Below are 22614 nucleotides of genomic sequence, written 5' to 3'. Positions count from 1 at the left end.
GAAAAAAATAGGCAGGACAGGAGTTTTGAGTAAAAAAAAAGGCAGGATGAGACACTTGCAAAAAAAAAAAGTCAGGACTACATTTTAGGTAATAAAAAGTCAGGATAAACTAAAAAAAAAAGCAGGACCGAACAGAGTGAAAAATAAAAAGGCAGGACAGAGATTACAGGTAAAAAAAAATGCAGGACAACATTTTTCATCCTGCCCCCCCCCCCCCCCCCCCCATAAAAATCAAATGGTAGCTCCCTAATATACCTTTAACTTAAGGGGAAAAAAATACATCACCAAAGATTAACCAAATATTTTAACTGACAATACTACTGTGATAAAAAGTTACTAAACATCTTTACACATTAAAGACATGAATTTAGGAACACGAACATATATATATATATATTTATATAACTTCAGTGAAAATTGAAAAACAGTTAGTGAAACATGTATATTGATTGGTAAATGCAAAATTATGCCCGTAACGCGTTCATCTCTATGTATACAACTAAACTGACATTTTCAGTTGGAATGATTTCGGAGAAGTAAAGGGTTTTTGTTTCTTTGATTAATAACTATCTAGGTTTTACAAAGTATTCAAAAAGTCTTGTTTTGGCCTCTATTATTATAACAATTTTAAGCAATATATCCTTAACCCCTAAATCGACCCAACCTTTCTTTTGTGGAATAAAACCTTGCATAATTTTTCATAAGGAGGGGCCCGTCGACTGACCTAAAAGGGGCGCTCCAGTCATGATTCAGTGATTCCCTATACAATCAATCATTTTGTTACCACAAAAAGGGGGAGGGGGCCTCTGGTTCTTATGAATCTTGTGCTTTAAATTATAGATATTACTAGTATACTGATATTCCGAAAATCATTAAAAATACCCATTTGTATTCTTCACCAACGCTAGCAGAGGGGCATTTTGTTTTCTGCTTTGTGCGTCCGTTCGTCGTCCGTCTGTCCCGCTTTAGGTTAAAGTTTTTGGTCAAGGTAGTTTTTTTTATGAAGTTGAAGCCCAATCAACTCGAAACTAAGTACATATTTTCCCTATACTATGATATTTCTAATTTTAATGCTAAATTAGAGTTTTGGTCCCAATTTCACTATCTACTGAAAATAGATAATGATAGTGCGAGTTGGGCATCCGTGTATTGTGTTTACATTCTTGTTTGCACTTTACTCCTGAACGGTTTGAGCTATACCCAACAAAATAAAACCAAACCCTCCCTCCGTTGTGCAAATATTTGTAGTATAATTTTAGAGATATCAATACACTTTTACACAAGTTATTGTCCGGGAACCAGAAAAACGTTGTTTTGCTTATTATGGCCAGTTTTTGGTACCTAATTCTTTTAAACCATGATATGGGACCATAACATTCAAATTCTTATTTAACGCTATCATTGATTACTCATCATTTGCACAGGTCTGATCTGCATTTCTTTTGTGCTGATTTTTTTTTATTTCTTTTTTGCCGAATTTGTGTTTCATTTGCGTTGTTTGTGTACATGTTACTTACAGGGTCGTTTTGATCATTATAAATCTCTTCCGTTAGCCAGTACATAAGTTATAAATTGGCAATCATAACATGTATATAACTGTTGTAACATACTCAAGAGGAGGTGAAAGTAGGCTTCCAAGCAGGATTATAAAAAAGAATTTAGATGTGGTATGGTTGCCAATGAAACAACTCCCATAAAAAGACAAAAATGACACAGCAATTAACAACTATGGGTAACCATTTGGCCTTCGACAATGAGCAAAGTCGATACCTCATAGTCCTATCTGACGATGCAAAAAAAATCAAACGAGAAAACGTACGGCTTATTTTTTGTACAATAAATGAACGAAAAAACAAATATGAAACACATAAACAAACGACAACCATTGAATAACAAGCTCCTGACTTGGGACAGGCACATTACATAATGTTTCGGGGTTAAACATGTTAGCGGGATCCCAACCATCGCCCTAACGTGGGACAATGCCAATGGTATAACTGTTTAAAAAAATACCAGTAAAATTAAGATAAAAGCACTCTGTTTACATCCATGAAAATCTGCACCGTTATTCTTACAGTTTTCAACGCGTGCAGCCGACCAGCAATGAGATGGCTAACTTGAAGTTCAGCATATACAAGTACAACATCTTAGAATGCATGGATGACGGCTTCGAGCGTCAGACATAATGTCAAACGTGAAGCAATCCTCGATTTCATGGGGGAAGGAATGGTCACCGCAAAACTGCGATAGCCATTTACCAATTTCACTTGAGTTTTCTCTCTACTAGCCCAACAGACTGGACCCCCACCCCCACCACACACACACACACACACCAGTTATTTCTGCGCCAGATGAAAACGACAGTAGCTTATTTGCAGGGAACAACAATTATTATGACAATTTATAAAATAGCGAACAGTAGAGGTTTGTAATAATCATGATGATAATAGTAATAATAATCGGTGCAAAAGAGAGATCGAATATTTTAAAAAATGTTGAAATTCAATACTGGTCCGAGCCATTTGTGACGATTCATCTCTGATATAAGTTTGATTCACAATTGACAAGAATTTTACATGAGAGGTGGCTGGACAGAAACACGGACACGTTCGGACGCCCATGAAAAAGTTTTATGTCTACCGCAACGCATGTCGCGTAGGGTGATACATTTAAGAATTATAAAGAAGAACAGTGCTTACTGCCAGGTTGGCAAAATATATATTAGAGCGATATTTTTGACACGATTATTAATAAGAACTTTTTTTTACATGTACATGCAATGTACTAATTTCCGAAGTTAACAAAAATGAATTCCGATCGTCATCCCGTTCACAAAAATTTATAAGTTATATCATACCGCCTATATATGATTATCACACAGTCATGTCCCATGGCGAACAAAGCGGGTGCAAATAGCAGAAAGAAGTGTGTTTTTTTTTATTAATTAACTAGTATGTGTTCACGCCATGTATCTAAAATTACGGCGAATGAAAAAAATAATGTATTGGCGAAAATGAAAAGATGTTCATCGAATGTTTTAGAAAGACTACATAAAAAAAGAGATGTGGTATAATTACCAATGAGACAACTATCCACAAAAGACCAAAATGACACAAATATTAACAACTATAGGTCATCGTACGGCCTTCAACAATGAGCAAAGCCCATACCGCATAGTCGGCTATAAAAGGCCCCGATGAGACAATGTAAAACAATTCAAACGAGAAAACTATGCCGGGCAATTCAGATTTAAATGAATATAGTATGAACTACATATGCATGCAGAAGATCCCTCCCCATCCCCCTTGTGACACCACTGCATAAAACAACATAGGTTTGCATACATTTCATTTAGCAAAAAGCAATACAGAAGTAAAACGTAAATTATGTGTGTCTATAAGACACGTTTAAATACCCCAGCCACAGTTGATTTAGTCCAATTATTAGTTATAATGTATATGAATGTATATTTGAAAAAAATATCCTATATATATATAAAAGAAGATGTGGTATGAATGCCAACGAGACAACTCTCCACAAGAGACCAAAATGACACAGAAATTAATAATTATAGGTTACCCTACGGGCTTCAATAATAAGATAGGCCAATACCGCATAGTCAGCTATACAAGGCCACGAAATGACAATGTAAAACCATTCAAAAGAGAAAACTAACGGCCCTATTTATATAAAAAATTGAACGAAAAAAAAATACTAGTATGTAACACATAAACAAACGACAACCACTGAATTACAGGCTCCTGACTTGGGACAGGCACATTCTTATATTATGTGGCGGGGTTAAACCTGTTAGCGGGATCCCAACCCCACTTAACATGGGACAATAGTATAACAATACAACATAAGAACGAACTATTAAAATCGGTTGAAAATGGCTTAACTCATCAGATGACAAAACTACAAGTGGACGTGGCCGGGTACTTGTACATCCCCCCAAGAAAAAGACACTATAGGAACATATCTCAAAGTACTCGCAGTTAACTGACAGCTAGTTCAAAGCCACCAACAACTAATAAAACAAATCATGTATCTAAGACTAAATATGGACTTGCACATCACTATTATGCGTATAAACATCCCAGTTGCGGAACTAGAAATTTTCATAAGTGGGTCTCAGTACTGCCGAAAAGGGGGCCTGTGCCAGTCATGTTTCAGTGCTTCTCTTTATAATCAATAACAAAAAAAAAAAGAAATAAAAGGGGGGCCACCTGCTACCGCATTCCTTTGATATGCCTCTGCATCCTACAAGATATCAAGGTCGTTGTTTAAAAAATTGTAGGAGTAGCTCTAGATGCTGGTTATATACATAATTGTTAAGGTTCAACTTCCTGGCATTTAAGAATATTTGACAAAAATCAAGATGCATATATAGGAATACATGCATGAACATCTCAATTGTATGTTCAGGAAACCTCTGAAATATTAATTAAAACTATAAATTTATAGTTAAAAAAATGTCGGAAGAGGAAGCAGGACAAACCATGATCTCTCTCTGCATTTTATAATAAAATGTATCCAACTACCTTGAATTTTGAGGATATTTGACTTAAAATGTTTCAGTTGCAACTCAAAAACTGTACGAGGTGATAGCCAGACAAATCAATCTATAGCTTGACGAACAGACGAACGGGTAGACGAACGAACCTGTAGGCGATAAATTAATATACCCTTCGATGAAAGTGAGGTCATGAAATAAGCTTGAAATTGTAGTTAATACTTATAAAAAATCAAAACCTCATAGTGCTCAGTTTGCTTAAACATTTCTCTTCAGCTTTATAGCCATGAATTCTAAGATTTCTAAGATCGTAATAAATTTGAGTTTCTGAATTTCAGGGATGCGATGGTTGCTTTCTGTCAAATTGGGTTTTTTGTTTTGTTCTTGTTTTTACATACTCTAGGCTATTATTCACATTTTGTCATATCGGGACATTTTATAAATTGTTACGTATATACATTTCGCATGTGTTGGTTTATTGTCGAAGGTCGTACGTCGAGTTTTTCGATTGAATCGATGGGTGCATGGATAGTTACAATACATGTGTCGGATCGGCAATTATAGAACATTTTCTGTTGTATCCGTATTTTGCGTGGAATTCTCGCCGCGTTGAAGACCCAATTGCCTTCGTCTATCGTCTGCTTGTTTTCGAGTCGTTGTCTCTTTTACTTATTCTCAATAGCTGCAAATGTTAAATAACACCAAGATTAAAAGCGCCAACAGCTAGTGTATAGTTCGGTTGGTATAGGCGGATCCAGTGGGGGAGGGGCGTGTCCCCCTCTAGTGGGATTTTTTTAAGTGATTATATACTATATAGGGAATCACTGACTTGAAAGACCCCCACCCACCTTAGGTCAGTCAGCACCCTGTCATGTATTTATTAAAAAAAAAACAAATATATTGCCATTCACTCTAAAAACGAAGCTAAATACTTAAACCCTCTTTTAAGAAAAGTAATATTGTTTCATTTTTACAATTTATTCTCAATAGCTGCAAATGTTAAATAACACCAAGATTAAAATCGCCAACAGCTAGTGTAAAGCTCGATTGGTATAGGCGGATCTAATTTTTTAATTTTTTTTTGGGGGGGGGGGGAGCCCGGGGCCCCTGTTTGTGGGATTTTTTTTTATTGATTATATACTATAAAGGGAATCACTGACTGGAGATACCCCTCACATTAGTTCAGGCAGCACCCTGTCATGTACTTGTTTAAAAAAAAACAAATATATTGCCATTCACTCTAAAAAAAAGAAGCTGAATACGTAAATCCTCTTTTAAGAAAAGTAACATTGTTTCATTTTTACAATTTATTTTCAATACTGCAACCAAGATTAAAAGCGCCAACAGCTAGTGTATAGCTCGGTTGGTATATTTAATAGAAAGATATTTGTAAATATGGTAAATAAACTCATCATAAATACCAGGATTGAAATTTTACATTTACGACAGACGGGTATTTCGTCTACAAAAGACTCATCAGTGACGCTCGATTAAAAAAATGTTAATAAGGCCAAATGAAACTGACCATTTAACTTAAAAAATGGCGAAGTGCAAACATTTTTTTAGTTTTTCAACGCTATCCTCTTGACCACATAATGTGTTTTCATCAAAATTGGAAATGATAATATTTTATAAAGAAAAATCTTTACCTACGTCGCATTATATATACTAGTATACTAATATATTGTGTTGTAAAATGATGCTCTTTATGGGTTCTTGATTAGAGTAATAAAAATTTCTATACAATTAACAAATTCAAAATATACTGCTTTACAAAAAAGTTAAACAACAGATACATTCAAGTCAAATCTATCTTAATTTCTGTCAAGTTTTTCCATTTTCAAGTAAAGAAAATCACGCATTATGGTTCCATTTCTTTCCTGTAATAATTAGATCACTTGCATACTTATAACACACACACACAGACAATATGTATTGTTTATTTGTTGAAATATATTAAAATATGCGCTGCTGAGCTTATATTACTCAGTATAGTATATAGACGTGTATACCAAAGACAAATTTATATTGTTTAATTTCCTGTAGTGTTTGATAATGACCCAGTGACCTACAACTTTTATAATAAATAAACCACATAGGCAACGCTTCTGAATCAGTATAAAAAGTATGAATTATTTGTTAAACTAGTGTAAAATGTGGTGTGAAATAATTGGTAAAGGCAACGATATCCGGCTAATTAAATTGACCCGATGAGCTGACATGATGTTGAATTTATTTTGGAAATATTACACTTAATTTAACTTTACAATTTTTCATTATGTTTGTTTAGTCTATGTATTTGCCATAATCAAAATTGTTTTTGTTTGTTTTGCAAATAAAGAATTATTATGTTGAATATTTTAATGAGAGAACCTTAAATAATCCATTATTTTCATTTTGTTCTTAACTGAAAAAAAAATGGTAATACTAAATCCATTATAGCACAACCAAGTAAAAAAGTGTCCTTTAGTTTATACTTCAATCATAAATGAGATCATAGAACATTTCTAATCCGACAAAATGAAGATTAATAAAAAAAAATCGTTTAGGAGGGATATGCGTTGTTAAATGCTGTGCAAATTCCCCTATTCAATCATTCTTCTGGCCAATTATTTGAAAAGGGGGGGGGGGGCTTTGATAACTGTTACCCTAGCTTGCCCTACAACATAATACCCCCTCCCCCCCCCCCCCAAAAAAAAAAGAATATAGATTTCGTATTCATATAAGTCTGAAAATCAAACCCAATAGAGTTAGAATTAGATTGTTAGGCTGACAAATATTTTTTGTCAATTTACATTTGCACAAGTCTGTCTACATGTTCACCAGTTTTTCAATCATCCACTATAGTCTGTTTTTACTTACACAAGTCTTTCTTATAGCCCCCTAGTCTGTCCATATGATTTTCAACAGTCTGACTATGTCACTACGTTTTAACCGCGGTCTCTATGTGTCCGTCAGTCTGTCTCCGTGTTTACAAGTCGATATACATGTTTACCCGCCAGGTTACGTTTCTAACAGTTTGCCTTCATGTCCTACACGTCCACCAGTCTGCTTATATATATATACCAGTCTGGCTACAAGTCTACAAGAATATTATTTGCATCATTGACTAAGTCTGTCTGGATATGTCGTCTGGCGGATTTGCTTGTCTCTCACATTCTGAAGATGATGATATTCCTCGTAGTGAAATCGTTAATACAATGTACCAGTACTTAAGTCTATCAGTTTCCATCTCCATGCAAGACTCGGGGTCTGATGAAGGTTCTAAAACAATTAAAGATTCGTCTATACAGTCCTTCTGAAAGTCTTCTCGGTCAGAAGCAAAAGAATGCCCGGTTAGCGCCTCTGGATTTGCACGGGGCATGTGGAGGACCAGTAGATATCGACACACCAAATTCAGTTATTCGACGATGAATTTCAACACCTATCTCATTTAACACCAACATTACACAATAATGTCAACATGGAGTCGGTAACTGAGGTAACATTAAGTTAATTTAGAAGTCAATATCTTGTATATTTCTGTATACAGTTTATAATGCATATATCACTGTCATGAATCAAGGATTTGTATATTAATAAGGGTCTTACTATCATCGGAACTTTGTTTTTTTTGGTAACACGCCATTATTCCGACAGCCCATTAGTCCGACAGCCCATTGGCCCGACAACCAATTAGTCTGACAACCCAATAGTCCGACAACCCATTGCTCCGACAGCCCAATACTCCGACAACCTATAATTCCGACACTTATCAAGTCAAGTATCAGGATATCAGGGTAAAATAAAATGTGTCTGTCTGTATTATTACGTTTATATTTGTAATAACATATTTTAAGAAATAACTCCGTATATATAATACAAGGCTAAGGTAGTTCGTATACTTTCAATGTTAATTCTCAATTCGAAATCTGTATATAGAATAAAACAGAAAATAATATTTTATTTTCCAAATTAAAGGATCTATGTAAATCAAGAACAACCATTGATGGCGCGAGCTACTGATGATACCCTGCCCAAAGATTTCGGTAGATAGAAAGTTTTTGAGTTGTGAATCTGAAAAAGCATTACACAGTATAACTGACTTATATAAACATTGAAGCTAAATATCAGAAATCATGGTATTGTAGTACCTGAGAAAAATGTGTCAAAAGTTTTCAACTTGGCTGTCATGTAATGAGTAATGAGTTTGAAAAAGCATCACACGATATAACTGACTTCAATAAACCTTTCAGAAATCATTGTAATGTAGTTCATGAAAACGATGCAACGAAAATAGTTATGGGACGGGCGGCGAACTGACGGATGGACGGTTGGACGGACGGACAGACAGAGATAAAACAGTATACCCCCACTTTTTCGAAGCGGCGGTCTAATGATTGTGTCAACATTAAGACATTACAATACTAATATGATATAATAATATTTATAGCACTATAAGCCTCAGTCACAATCGGAGCTAAGACAAAATATAAAAAAAAAAAATACGTATGAATATCAATTAACAGTCAGGATCAGTCAGTATCCAGACATGTACTACATTATTCAAAAGAACTAACGATATGATCCTCATTTTTTTCTCCATAATAGTAAAGTTTTCTTGTGTTCACTTCGAAATTAATCATATTTGTCTAACGTTTTAAAGTTCTAATATGTGCTAGAAATATGGCGAAAGAATTCCTCCCTCAAATTATAATGAAGTGAGCATTCGATTGAAAAATGACGCTCATCCTAAACTTTATCAGCTGTACAATACGATTTTTTGAGTATTTAGCATTTTCAATTCTTCATGTAATGGAAGAGCACCGATTCTGAATTAACATATAAATTACCTTTCTAAAAATCAATGATATCTAAATATGTTTCTTCTTGAAACCAATTTTTAAATGAAAAATAAGTTTCCCACAAAACACATATTACTAAGTTTTTACAATTAAACAATTTGACAAAGACACAAGGACAAAAATGTCACACATTGTCTTATTCTACTAGTTTGTTATTGTCTTTTATACTGCACTTGTTCTACTTGAGCAGTCAAAATGCGTTGACTGTATATTTCTATGACATATACAGTCACTGACCCGATATCACCTTTCCTTATGCATATTTAGATAGAAATTGCCGAAATATTCATGTCCGTCATATTTGTTTTTCGTAATAAGTTTTGTTGTAAATCATCAGTCCTGCATCTCCACCAATCATTAAAAAAGAGGCATATCTTTCTAGAAGTTAAAATAATCTTAGGATACAAAATCGGTCTCCCAACAAAATATTGAGTGTCATCTCTCGGATTATGTCTGAACGATCGCTATTAGAAGTGCTATGTACTGTCTCTGTATTTCGTGGATTCACATTCCCGAACATGATACCGTATTCATGATTGATCATGATTTGAATTGCTCATCTTTTCTGAGCACATATTTCGTCCTATTTGTCTTCTTATTTTTTAGGTTCTGGGTACGTATTTGTCTCTTTGTTTTTCTTATTTTGACTGACACTACTTTATCCCATTATTTCTGCAACAAAATAAATTTAAATAAAACTCAGATGAGTGATACAAGGAGAGAAAGTGTTGCGACCAAAGAGGGCGGGTAGTGTTTTCCAACTCTGATATATTATTTATTTATGTAGTTCATAGTGGGGGAACCTCACTCCCCTGATACGCGAAAAGGGGGATTCGAAGATCTAGTGAAAAGAAGGTAGATCAGGACACACGTGCAAGAAATAGCGAGCTAGAACAGCACAGACTGATAGTAGACACACAAACAACGAAATATAAAGATAAATAAAGTAACTAGACACGCAAAACGAAAGAGGGGCGAGGTTAAGGACTGAGCAGTTGTTATAATCATGTGTATCAACCCCAATATACTGAGACAAAATTAATGTCCGCATGCAAAAAATAATTGGAATCAAAACGGACAACCACAAATATCAGAGAGCGGAGTTGGTTTTTTTAGAGAAAATTTATCCATACACTAAGAAAAACGCATATTGTCGGAATAATGGGCTGTCGGAGTAATGGGTTGTCGTAATAATGGGCTGTTGGAGTAATGGGCTGTCAGAATAGTGTGTTGTCGGACTATTGGGCTGTCGGAATAATGGTTGTCAGACTAATGGGATGTCACCATTTTTTTAACCCTCCCCCTTTTTTCCAATATCCGTTATTTTTTCGTTTTCTATTTTAAAATTCACTCTCTTTAGTAATATATCCGTGACCGCTGTGGACAGTAAACTTGGAATTGATAGTAAATAGCAAAACCAAGTAATTTGTAGTGTATTTATGTTCTAATGACACGTACAGACAGACGCGAAAAAAATAAATAAGGCAGCAACCATTTGATTTTCTGGGGGGGGGGGGGGGGGCTATGGTTTTTTTTTCTGGACAAATTTTTTTTTCGCCTGCGGCGAAAAACAATCTATTTTGTTCGCGACAAGTCGAAAACAATTTTTTTCTTTTCAATTTTAGCATTACATATAGTGGCAGCTGAGGGTGAAACAAACAATTTTTTTTTCTCAGAATCGAAAACAAATTATTTTTTTCTCCAAAAACTGGAAACAAACTTTTTTTTCCAAAAAAAACCATAGCCCCCCCCCCCCCCCCCCCCCCCCCCCCCAGAAAATCAAATGGTTGCTGCCTAATAGAAAACGAAAATACAACAGATTTTGGAAAAAAGGGTAGGGTAAAAAAAATGTCCTGTACCCAAGTACCTATGCTCACTATTAAAGCAATAATTTGACAAATATATATTAAGGGTTATACTAATATGTGAATATTATGAGTCCAGGTAACTCGATCAACTTGATTTGTACGTATGAAAAATTATATTTATTATCTGGTCATGTCCCGCGTTTTTTTGTAATGTTGTTATGATAACAGTGTAAGTTAAGACCAAAAAGTAGACCAGGAAAAAACTTTATTATCTTTACTAGTTAATTTCTGGAGATCATGTGTCTGTCATTTATTCTGTTATTCACATCCTTTAAACAATTATATTATATACGCATCATATCAATCTATCAATTAGGATACATTATTTTAGTTGGCTTAATAACATATTATTGGTATTTTAGTGCGACCGTGCACCTTTCGGTTGTCTCGAGTGTTTTCTATTACAGCAATGTGTCGTCATGTTGCGGGATTTTCAAATCCCAAAAGAAGAACACACTTCAAATTCAACATGAATTTCGATTTGGTAACCGCATTACTTTAATATAGATCATTATATATTACATAACCTTACACAATCAATTTACTTTTTATGATTAATCTGATATGCATGCCCAATTAATTATTATTCCCAAAACCTTATAAAAAGGAGGGGATCGACATGGTCAAGGTGTCGTGCAAACCCAATTATTGTTTATTGTCACGGAATAATTACAAACTGTGCTATAGTTTTTAAGATTATTGGATAATTGACTTGTTCTATAGGTACATGTACCCTACTTACCCAGGTGACACTGTAAGACATAATAGTGTCCTGTGAAAAAGTGTCCATGTGGACACTTTTTCATAGAATTTTGGTATTCAATAATGTCCATTACCATGGAATAGTGTCCCTCAAATGGACAGATATCTACTGCAAAAAGATATGAAATAGTGTCCACCCACAGGACAAATTTTCATAGTAGTTCCTATTAAATTGTGTCCTCCAAGGGAAGTAATACAAAGGTCATTAAAAAGTTTTATTATACATGAATTATCATTAAAATATGAAGGATTGATGAGAAATTGATAAATATACAAATGTAAACAAACAAATAATGGATAGAAGTGAATATAGAGAAATTTAAGTTCTAAGAAATTTCCAGCAAATGGTGATGACAATGAAATAATAACAATAAGAAGTGTAAAATCAAATCTGAAGAACTTTACTATATTTATTATGTCAGAGAAGAAAGCAATAGAAAATAAATAATGTCCATTGCCATGAAATATTGTCTCCTAAGTGGACAGCATTTTACCGCAACAGTTATGAAATATGGTCCATCTACAGAACAAATTTTTTTGTAGTCAATGTTATAAAATTGTGTCCTACAAGGAAAATAATACTGAACAGCATCTGATACTTATTTGTGTTTGAATTATATATGTATATAATTATATTGAAAGATATAAATATGAATATAAGGATGGTATGAGTGCCAATGAGACAACTCTATGTCAACAATGGTCAAATTAACAACAAATTAAAGTTCGCAATTAAAGTTAAAATGTGTCCAGTAATAACAAGGCAATGGATATCATTTGATACTTTAATCATATCAAAAATTGCCCAGGCGGACACAATGTCCTGCGAAAAAACGTCCACCTGGACAATATTATGGTAGTGAATAATGTCCATGTTCATGGACACTTTTTCATACCTGAGGACATATTTTCATAGGAAATTGTGTCCAGGACACATTTAAATAAGTAAATGTTGTCCATGGACAGTATTTATTACGAAAATGTGTCCGGAGGACATTTTTTCATGGGGGACATTATTAAATCCTACAACACTACGAGTTGTACTCTTGATATTGGTATAAATTCAAATCACAGGCACTTGTTTCTATCCATTTGAAGACCCACTATTAATGTATATATATTTACCAGAAATAATGGTTTTAAGCGGAGAGGTGAAAAAATTAGTTGGGTACCTTCTCGAAAATATACGTTGATAGTGGGTCTTCCAATGGATAGAAACAAGTGCCTGTGATTCAAATGCTTATTGATATATTAAAAGAAGATGTGGTATGTCTATGATTGCCAATGAGACAGCTGTCCACAAGAGACCAAAATGACACAGACATTAACAACTATAGGTCACTGTACAGCCTTCAACAATGAGCATAGCCCATACCGCAAAGGCCCCGATATGACAATGTAAAACAATTCAAACGAGAAAATTAAGATACACATTGTACATGTTGTATATGAAGATTAATTAGATAATAAGGTAAACAATGTGGTATGTTTCCAAAATAAATGCTATCCGCTAAAGACCAACTGATGTTGATCCAATTACTAGCCAAACAAATGATACATACATGTAGGTTACCATACTTCCTTCATTTATATTATGATTTTTTTGGAAACATTTCAAACCTTTACATGCTGTTTATATACATGTTACTACAGTTCAGCGACTCAAGTTTAAAAGGCATTTATATAAAAGAATTTAAACTTAATATCATTTTGTATGAACATCATGCTGAATATTTACATTCTCTCAAAAAGTTTTTATTTTACTTAGCTAATAAAGAAGATGATGGATTCCCAAACAGAAATCTTGATGACAGTGAAAAAATTGAAGAATTGCACCAACTGTTACAGAGAATCGATTTCAAGCAGAAACAGCTGCTCAAAGATAAGGGAATACAACAGCCATCCATGTTCCTTCACATATGAAGGTATATATTGTATATATATATATATTGTCTACATTTTCTGAATTTATGATTTTAAAAATCTTTCAAAAGATAAAATGTACATTGTAAGTCATGTAATTCAAATAGAGACGTGCCATTGTCTTTGATAAAAGATAGAGTTACATGTATGCCTTTTTAGTATTATCAGCTTATATACTTACTTAGCCTTGTTAAAATCTATAAATATACCTTATGTATATATTACATGTATGTTGAAATGTCTGTCAGAATATATACATGTGATCATAATGTTTCAAATAGCCAAACATTGTAAAATATATATATATGTATATATATATATAACTCGTCTAAACATCAACCCAACAATGTTAGATCTGTAAATTTGCTTTCGCAAATTTTTGGTTCTTCCCTCACCGGGATTCGAACCCATGCTACTGTGATATCGTGACACCAAATCGCCTGCACTGCAGCCGTCCCGCTAGACATATATATATATATATATTGAGTATTGGGAATCCTGTACACTCTTTCGGAATAGACCAAGTTTAACAAATATAATATGAATGTTTAAATTCAACTAATTATCTCCTGGCAATACACATTTATTTTAGGAACTTTTTATGTTTTATTTTGCAGTAAGCAGCTGTTTGTGATGCTTATAGGCATAAACAATCTAGTCTGGACATGTAAAACAGCAGCTGGTTCTATTTTGAAGTAAGCTATTTGATGATTACATTAATTTGACATGACCAGACCAAGTCTTGGGATAAATTAATAGTACTCATTGTCATGATTGTACTAGCTTTTTATTGTTTTATATATTTTATGGAAAATACTGTTAGTTGAGGCCTGCAAAAATTAATTTATAAGGAGATGAAGTGTGGTTGCCAATGAGAGTAGAGACATCTAACAAATAGCATGAATAGAGTCATGGAGGATTGAATTCATACTCATTTTTATTAGAGTGTTACAAACAATTGCAGGAAAAAAAAAACAACAACAAAAATCAAAATAATTGTGTATTTAGTAGAATTAGCCAAATCAAACAATAACTGACTTAAATCTTGTTTGAAATTTTCACATTTCTATTGATTAAATATTATTTTATAGATCAAATAATAAATAGATAAAAGGGCAGTAATCCAGTCTCAGATTTTTGTTTTGGTTATATTGTATACAGCTGATTGTATTTTAATACTATTTACAAATACTTCTTATATGTCAAAAGAAAAAAAAATTGCTGTATCTGATATTGTGATTTATATGGAAATTGATAAAGACAACAAACTCAATAATGAGCTATTCCAATATCAATCTCCCTAGGGAAAAAAGGGGGTGCTACTTAATTTTAGACCTCCATAGTGCCCATAGACACATCAAACACTTGCCAAAATATAAGCCTGAACCCCTGAGGGGATCACACATCAAATTATAAAAGTTGTATATATTCTACACCGTGAATAAGACCAAACAATGATAGAAGGAGTTAGTTTTAAAATATAATTGAAAAACTAAACTGATACAAATCAATAATTTTTTTGATGCTGATAAATAAATCACAATGTGTAATAGTTGCAATAAATTGTTATGCCAGCCTACAATAGTAGAAGGGGTTTATGTTTAATGATCTATGCTTTTGTTTGTTTATTCTTTCATCTGTTCTGCTTTAGGTTCAAGTTTTGGTAAAAGTTTTTGGTCAGGATAGTTGTTAATGATGTTAACGACCAATCAACTTAAAAATAAATACACATGTGCCTTATGTTATGATCTTTCTAAGGATAAATTAATGGTTTAACCCCAATTTCATGGTCCACTGAAAATAGAAAATTTATCACAACTTCTAGCTATTCTTTATATAGAGTTATTCCACGAGATATTTTTGGGTCACTCATTAGAATATCTTTTTTAAAAATATATGATTTTGATTACAACTGCATTAAGATAGAATAATTGCATGCAGAAAATTATTGCTTTTGTCACATATATATATCACTTGTCAATTTAATAAAATTAAACATTTTTTTTATTACTTTATTACAGAAGCTACAAAATAGAGCTAAGGCCCTTTAAGCCAAGAAACTGCCAGTGTCAGAAAAGGACAAACTTAGAAAGGCCATGCAAATTGATTTAATGTCAAGTTGGGACAGTGATTCTGTAGATAAACTCGCCTGATCACAACTGGGATTTGACTGTCACAAGATTTTAAATCTTACATGGATAAACTAAAGTCATTTACTAGACTGTAAATACCAGAGACAGCTGAATGCACAAGGCAAAGAGCTGAGGTCCAAGTAAATCAGAGAGGCCTTGTCACAAGAAATGTACAGAACTTGCATGGGTTTTTACTTAAGGGCATATGACAAAAAATTGAGAGATATCAATAAAAATTTCTTTAAATTTTAATAAGGACCAATTCAAAGGTACACTTTTGGAATTTGCAAGAACAAAAATACCTTCATGTTTACTTTTGAATTATAGTTGACAGTTTTCAGTTTAAGGGGGGAACCCTTAAAATGAAGTGGTTTGGTTTATTGAATTTGATTATTTTTTAAAGTAAAAAAATGAATTACTGCTCTTTTATTTCAACATTTGCATTTTCTATCAAAATTATTTACAAGTGCAGCATATCGGTGACATCAGATTATGTTATTGTGTTTGGTTAAGCTACATATTTCTTTTTACTTAAACTTTCTGTTGCCTTTTCTAATTAATTAAATGCTGAATAATAATTTGAGTGTGGCTCATTTCAGTGTCTTGTATTTGCTGTCAAGATTTTTCCTGTAAGATTTCACATTATTTATAATCGCTTGGTCAAAGGGAGATAACTTTTTGATTCTTCACATTAGATAATCTGCGAAGAGGATTATGTAAAATGTAAATAGTTGAAAATTAATTTTATGGTTCAATAAAATCAAAATAAGTTATTGCCATTCATTATAAATAAATTTCTATCAAAAATAAGGCTCAAATTTTTTTTAATTTTATTTATATGAATAATAACAAAGTACACACATCATGCACATGTTGACTTCATCAAATTTGTAAACAAAATATATTTATAAACATATAAACTTATTATTTTCTTCAATTGTCCAAGTACATTCAATATTGATAATTTTTTGCTTGACATTACATAATTTTGTTGATAAAAGTTTATTTGTGTGCTATTTTATTCAATTGTACATATTTTAAGTATTACATTACACCTTATTATTTTTATTCTTGCATACAGCATTTGGAATGAAATTTTAATCAATGTTCGAGCAGCAGGATTTTTTTTTTGTCGAGCCTGCAACTTTTGTTGCAGAAAGCTCGACATAGGGATAGTGATCGGGCGGCGGCGTTAGCTAACATTTTTTAAAAGCTTAATATTTTAGAAGGTGGAAGACCTGGATGCTTCATACTTTTTATATAGATGCCTCATGTTACAAAGTTTCCGTCAGTCACATGTCAAATGTCCTTGACCTCATTTTCATGGTTCAGTGACCACTTGAAAAAAAAGTTCAGATTTTTTGTAATGTTGAATTCTCTCTTATTATAAGTAATAGAATAATTATATTTGGTATGTGCGTACCTTGCAAGGTCCTCATGCCTGTCAGATGGTTTTCACTTGACCTTGACCTAATTTCATGGATCAGTGAACAAGGTTAAGTTTTGGTGGTCAAGTCCATATCTCAGATACTATAAGCAATAAGGCTATTATATTTGGTGTATGGAAGGACTGTAAGGTGTACATGTCCAACTGGCAGGTGTCATCTGACTTTGACCTCATTTTCATGGTTCAGTGGTTAAAGTTAAGTTTTTGTGTTTTGGTCTGTTTTTCTCATACTTTCTGCAATAAATCTACTATATTTGTTGTATGGAATGATTGTAAGGTGTACATGTCTAGCGAGCAGATGTCATCTGACCTTGACCTCATTTTCATGGTTGAGTGGTCAAAGTTAAGTTTTTGAGTTTTGGTCTTTTTATCTAATACTATATGCCATAGGTCAACTATATTTGGTGTATGGAAATATTTTATGATCTATATGTCAGTCGCGCAGGTTTTATTTGACCTCGACTTCATTTTCACGGTTCATTGCTCAGTGTTAAGTTCTTGTGTTTTGGTCTATTTTTTTAAAACTATAAGTAATAGGTCAACTATATTTGTTGTATGGAAGCATTGTTAGCTGTACATGTCTGCCTGGCATGGTTCATCTGACCTTGACCTCATTTTCATGGTTCATTTCTCTTTGTTTAGTTATCTTGGTTAATGTTAAGTTTATGTGACAGTTTTAAATAAAGCTTTATACTTAGGACTATCAACATAATATCAATGATAAGTAAAGAAGGCGAGACATTTCAGTGTGTGCACTCTTGTGTATTTACGAATTATGTTAATCATGTAAATAATGTTATGTTTTTTGTTTTTTGCTTTTTGAAGTTTTTAAAATTGACAAATAATGCTAGCAGGGGAGATTATTCATTAATATTTTTATGATGCCAAACTTAAAATTTAAAGGTGCCTATGTTTGCTATTTGTTATAACCCAATTGTTATGATTCTTAAATAATCTATACAAGTAAGCATGTTGATTTGTCAATAACCATTATTTTATTAATTAGTTTGAATTTGATGAGGTTCTTTGATGTAGAACTTGACTTTTTTTTAAACAAAAGTGTTTTTTTTATTTGTTTTAAATGTTTTTAAAATTGTATAACAAACTTTTTGACATTTTATTTTAATTTATCACCAAAACAACTCTAATTTGTCAGTATCTGAATAAAATTAATTTGTTAGATACTTTGTTTCTTTTATTGAAGTATATACAAAGGGAGATAACTCAAAATTGTTTTTTTTTATTATTCTGACCCGATTAGAAGTGATGAAAATAACTATGCCCTGAAAATAACTATGCCCTAGACAGGATGACAATAAGAAAATGCCAGAAATTGTTGTGTATGGTTATGTTTTGTCCAAAAGTTTTTGTTATCTCCTGTATTGTATATTGCTGCCATTGTCAAAATCCAAATCACACATAGAGATAGCCTTGTCCTATAGTTTATATCTGGTGTTTGTGTTTTTTGTATGTCTTAGATTCTAACTCTTCAAGTTCTTATATAAATTCAGATGCATTGCCATTTTAAACATATAGGTAAAGGCATATTTACAAAATGGTATTGAGCTTTGCAAATGAGTAACATGTATTCGTTGGATTATTGTTTAAGTTTCATCTTAAAAATACAGTCTTCAATGTTACTGACAAATTATACATTTGCACATTGCCATTTGAAACCACAAATATTATTCTACTGTAAATACACAGAGCAGCAATCCATGACGTTCAAGTCTAATACTTTGTAAACATGGATCAGAAAAGTTGGAGGATCAATGTTATATGTACAGTAGCTACAAAGTTATCACCATTAAAAATTCCTGTTTTTCCTAATTTTTGTTTTTTTATTTAATTAGATATTTCCAAACCAGATATTTGGATTAAAGTAAAAACAAATCCCCAACATCCCTTTTCCAAAAAAAATAAATTTTAAAAGCAGAGGGAAAAATTCTGCCTTTTCTTTATTATTCATTTGCACTATTGTTTTGTAAGTAGTTAAACAGGATTATATTGACTTTAAATTGCATTAAATTTGATGGAAGTTCTAATTTAAATAAGTCATAAACAAGAAATTTATTTGAATTTACATGTAATTAAATTACATAATTAATCAAATTTAATTTATATTTAAAATTCTTTAAATTTGAAATTTATTGAAATTTAATTTATATTAAAAGATCTTTAAATCTCAAATTTATTCAAATTTAAATTATATCAAAACTTCTTTAAATTTAAAATTTATTCAAATTTAATTAATATTAAATATTCTTTAAATCTCAAATTTATTCAAATTTAATTTACATAAACATTTCTTTAAATTAGAAATTTATTCAAATTTAGTCTATACTTAAATTCTTTAAATTTGAAATTTATTTAGATTTAAAAATACCTTTAAACTAGGTTGAAATTTGGGAATTTATTTGCAATATTAAATTTAGTTTAAATCTATATTAAATTAGAAATTTTCCAGCAAAGTAAATGCATAATATTTTTTGTAATTTGAAATTTAATATGCATAACATATGCATTTAATTTTATATTAAATGCATCATTTCATGCAGTGAGGATTGTTACTAAAACAAACAAATAAACAGACAGACAGACAGATAGACAAGCATATTAATGACAAAACGATAGACATTAAACAATACAAACATGTAGCATTGCATTTGGTTGAGACTTACAAAGAGAGCGAGAGCGGAAACAAATATCGGGACGTACAAATAAACGGACAAATATCGGGACGTACGGATGGACAGACAAATATCGGGACGTACGGATGGACAGACCAATATCGGGATGCACGGATGGACAGACAAACAACGATAAACCTTACGGGCGGCTACAACGGGGACATGAACAAATTTATCACGTACATTACATTTTAATGCGTATCTCCAGTTTGTGTTCCTATGTGTCTCTGTAGGTCAGTATTTTAATGCATTTAAGTTCATGTATACCTCATAGTTATAAGGTTTATCACCAATAAATGTTTTATTATTTCTTTAAGTTTATATTATCATCAAACCCTCTACTAAATACATCATATGATCTATGATTATTTCCAGTAAGTCAGTGTTTTCATGTGCCTCTTTAATGCATTTCTTCTGAAAACAATTTTCATGTTGTTTGTCATAAGGGTAGATCCTCTGTAGGTCACTTCTTCAAAATTATACATTATTTAAAACAAAAATAAGATTTATCGCAAAAATCACTAGAGCATGTTCTCATGTATCTAGTATGTCAATTACAACTCTCACTGAACTCACAACTGCATGCCTGCATATATCTCGTTTATGAGTTTTATTTCACGTATGTATTCAAATGTGTCCCTCTAAGCTAACATGATGACTTAACCGTTTGCAATATACACCACAGTCATGTGGTTTGGCACTTGTATGAGTTCTCATGTGACTCTGTAAACTACCATGTTGACTAAACCCTTTACCACATACACCACATTCATGAGGTTTCTCCCCTGTATGTGTTCTCATGTGAGTCTGTAAATCACCAAGGTGACGAAATCCTTTACCACATACATCACAGTCATAAGGTTTATCGCCTGTATGTATTCTCATGTGTCTCTGTAAAGTAATACGCTGAATAAACCTTTTACCACATACATTAGTCATGAGGTTTGTCATCGGTATGTGTTCTCATGTGATTTTTTAAGTAACCAAGCTGACTGAACCGTTTACAACATAAGTCACAGTTATAAGGTCTATCACCTGTATGTATTCTCATGTGTATTTGTAAATTATCATGTCGACTAAACCGTTTACCACATACATCACAGTTATGATGTTTATCGCGTGTATGTATTCTCATGTGTATTTGTAAACTATCATGTCGACTAAACCGTTTACCACATACATCACAGTTATGAGGTTTATCGCCTGAATGTATTCTCATGTGTCTTTGTAAGCTACTCTGCAGATTAAACGGTTTACCACATATATCACATTCATGAGATTTGTCATCTGTGTGTATTATCATGTGTCTCTGTAAAATAGCATGAAGACTAAACACTTTACCACATACATCGCATTTATGAGGTTTATCACCTGTATGTGTTATCATGTGCTGTTTTAAACTACCATGCTGACTAAACCGTTTACCACATACATCACAGTCAAAAGGTTTATCACCTGTATGCATTCTCATGTGAGTCTTTAAACCACTATGCTGTGTAAACCCTTTACCACATACATCACAGTCATGAGATTTCTTTCCTGTATGTGTTCTCATGTGTCTCTTTAAACCACCATGCTGACTAAACTGTTTACCACATACATCACAGTCATGAGATTTCTTTCCTGTATGTATTCTCATGTGTCTTTTTAAACCACCATGCTGATTAAACTGTTTACCACATACACCACAGTCATACGGTTTATCCCCTGTATGTATTCTCATGTGTCTTTTTAAACCACCATGCTGATTAAACTGTTTACCACATACAATACAGTCATAAGGTTTATCCCCTGTATGTATTCTCATGTGTCTCTTTAAACCACCATGCTGATTAAACTGTTTACCACATACACCACAGTCATAAGGTTTATCCCCTGTATGTGTTCTCATGTGTCTCTTTAAACTACCATGCTGATTAAACTGTTTACCACATACATCACAGTCATGAAGTGTTTCATCTGTATGTGTTCTCTTATGAACCTGTAAATTACTACGCTGACTAAACCCTTTACCACATACATCACAGTTATAAGGTTTATCACATGTATGTATTCTCATGTGTATTTGTAAACCACCATGTTGACTAAACCTAAGTTACCACATACATCACAGTCATGAGGTTTATCACCAGTATGTGTTCTCCTATGTCTCTTTGAGTCATTACATTGAACAAATTCTTTCGAACAAACATCACATTTTTGTTTATCCCCAGTATGTGTTCTTTCATGTCTCTGTGGAGTATCGTCGAGAATAACTAAATCCTCTACACCATACATCATGTTGTTAAGGATTATCTCCAGTCGAAACGAAGTTGTATAGTAAAAGAAAATAATAATAATATATTAAGAAAAATTCTAGTATTGAATGACCAAATGTTTAAATGTTCACAATGGTCAAGCAGGTTCCGTAATCGTTTAGGTTTCGATGTGAA

General features: G+C 32.7%; 1 protein-coding gene and 1 long non-coding RNA gene across 2 annotated transcripts; one reads left to right on the top strand and one right to left on the bottom strand.

Moving 5' to 3' along the window:
* The first annotated feature begins 11627 nt into the window (after window positions 1-11627).
* LOC143051712 (uncharacterized) lies at window positions 11628-18672 on the top strand. The gene is made up of 4 exons (XR_012970874.1): window positions 11628-11712; window positions 13759-13915; window positions 14531-14608; window positions 15935-18672. It is a non-coding gene; the product is annotated as an uncharacterized LOC143051712 (long non-coding RNA).
* Window positions 18673-20837: 2165 nt separating this feature from the next.
* Window positions 20838-22614, bottom strand: LOC143051693 (uncharacterized). The gene has a single exon (XM_076224604.1). It carries the CDS (start codon window positions 22239-22241, stop codon window positions 21114-21116), a length of 1128 nt encoding a protein of 375 aa, XP_076080719.1. The 5' UTR covers window positions 22242-22614; the 3' UTR covers window positions 20838-21113.

The sequence above is a fragment of the Mytilus galloprovincialis genome, chromosome 11, assembly GCF_965363235.1.
Source record: "Mytilus galloprovincialis chromosome 11, xbMytGall1.hap1.1, whole genome shotgun sequence".
In the NCBI taxonomy this organism is placed as follows: Eukaryota; Metazoa; Mollusca; class Bivalvia; order Mytilida; family Mytilidae; genus Mytilus; species Mytilus galloprovincialis.
This window is presented reverse-complemented; position numbering and strand designations above follow the sequence as displayed.

Bases quoted from the DNA above. Each gene is read 5' to 3' on its own strand.
- LOC143051693 (XM_076224604.1), bottom strand. From the start codon at position 22,241: ATGAGAATACATACATGTGATAAACCTTATAACTGTGATGTATGTGGT.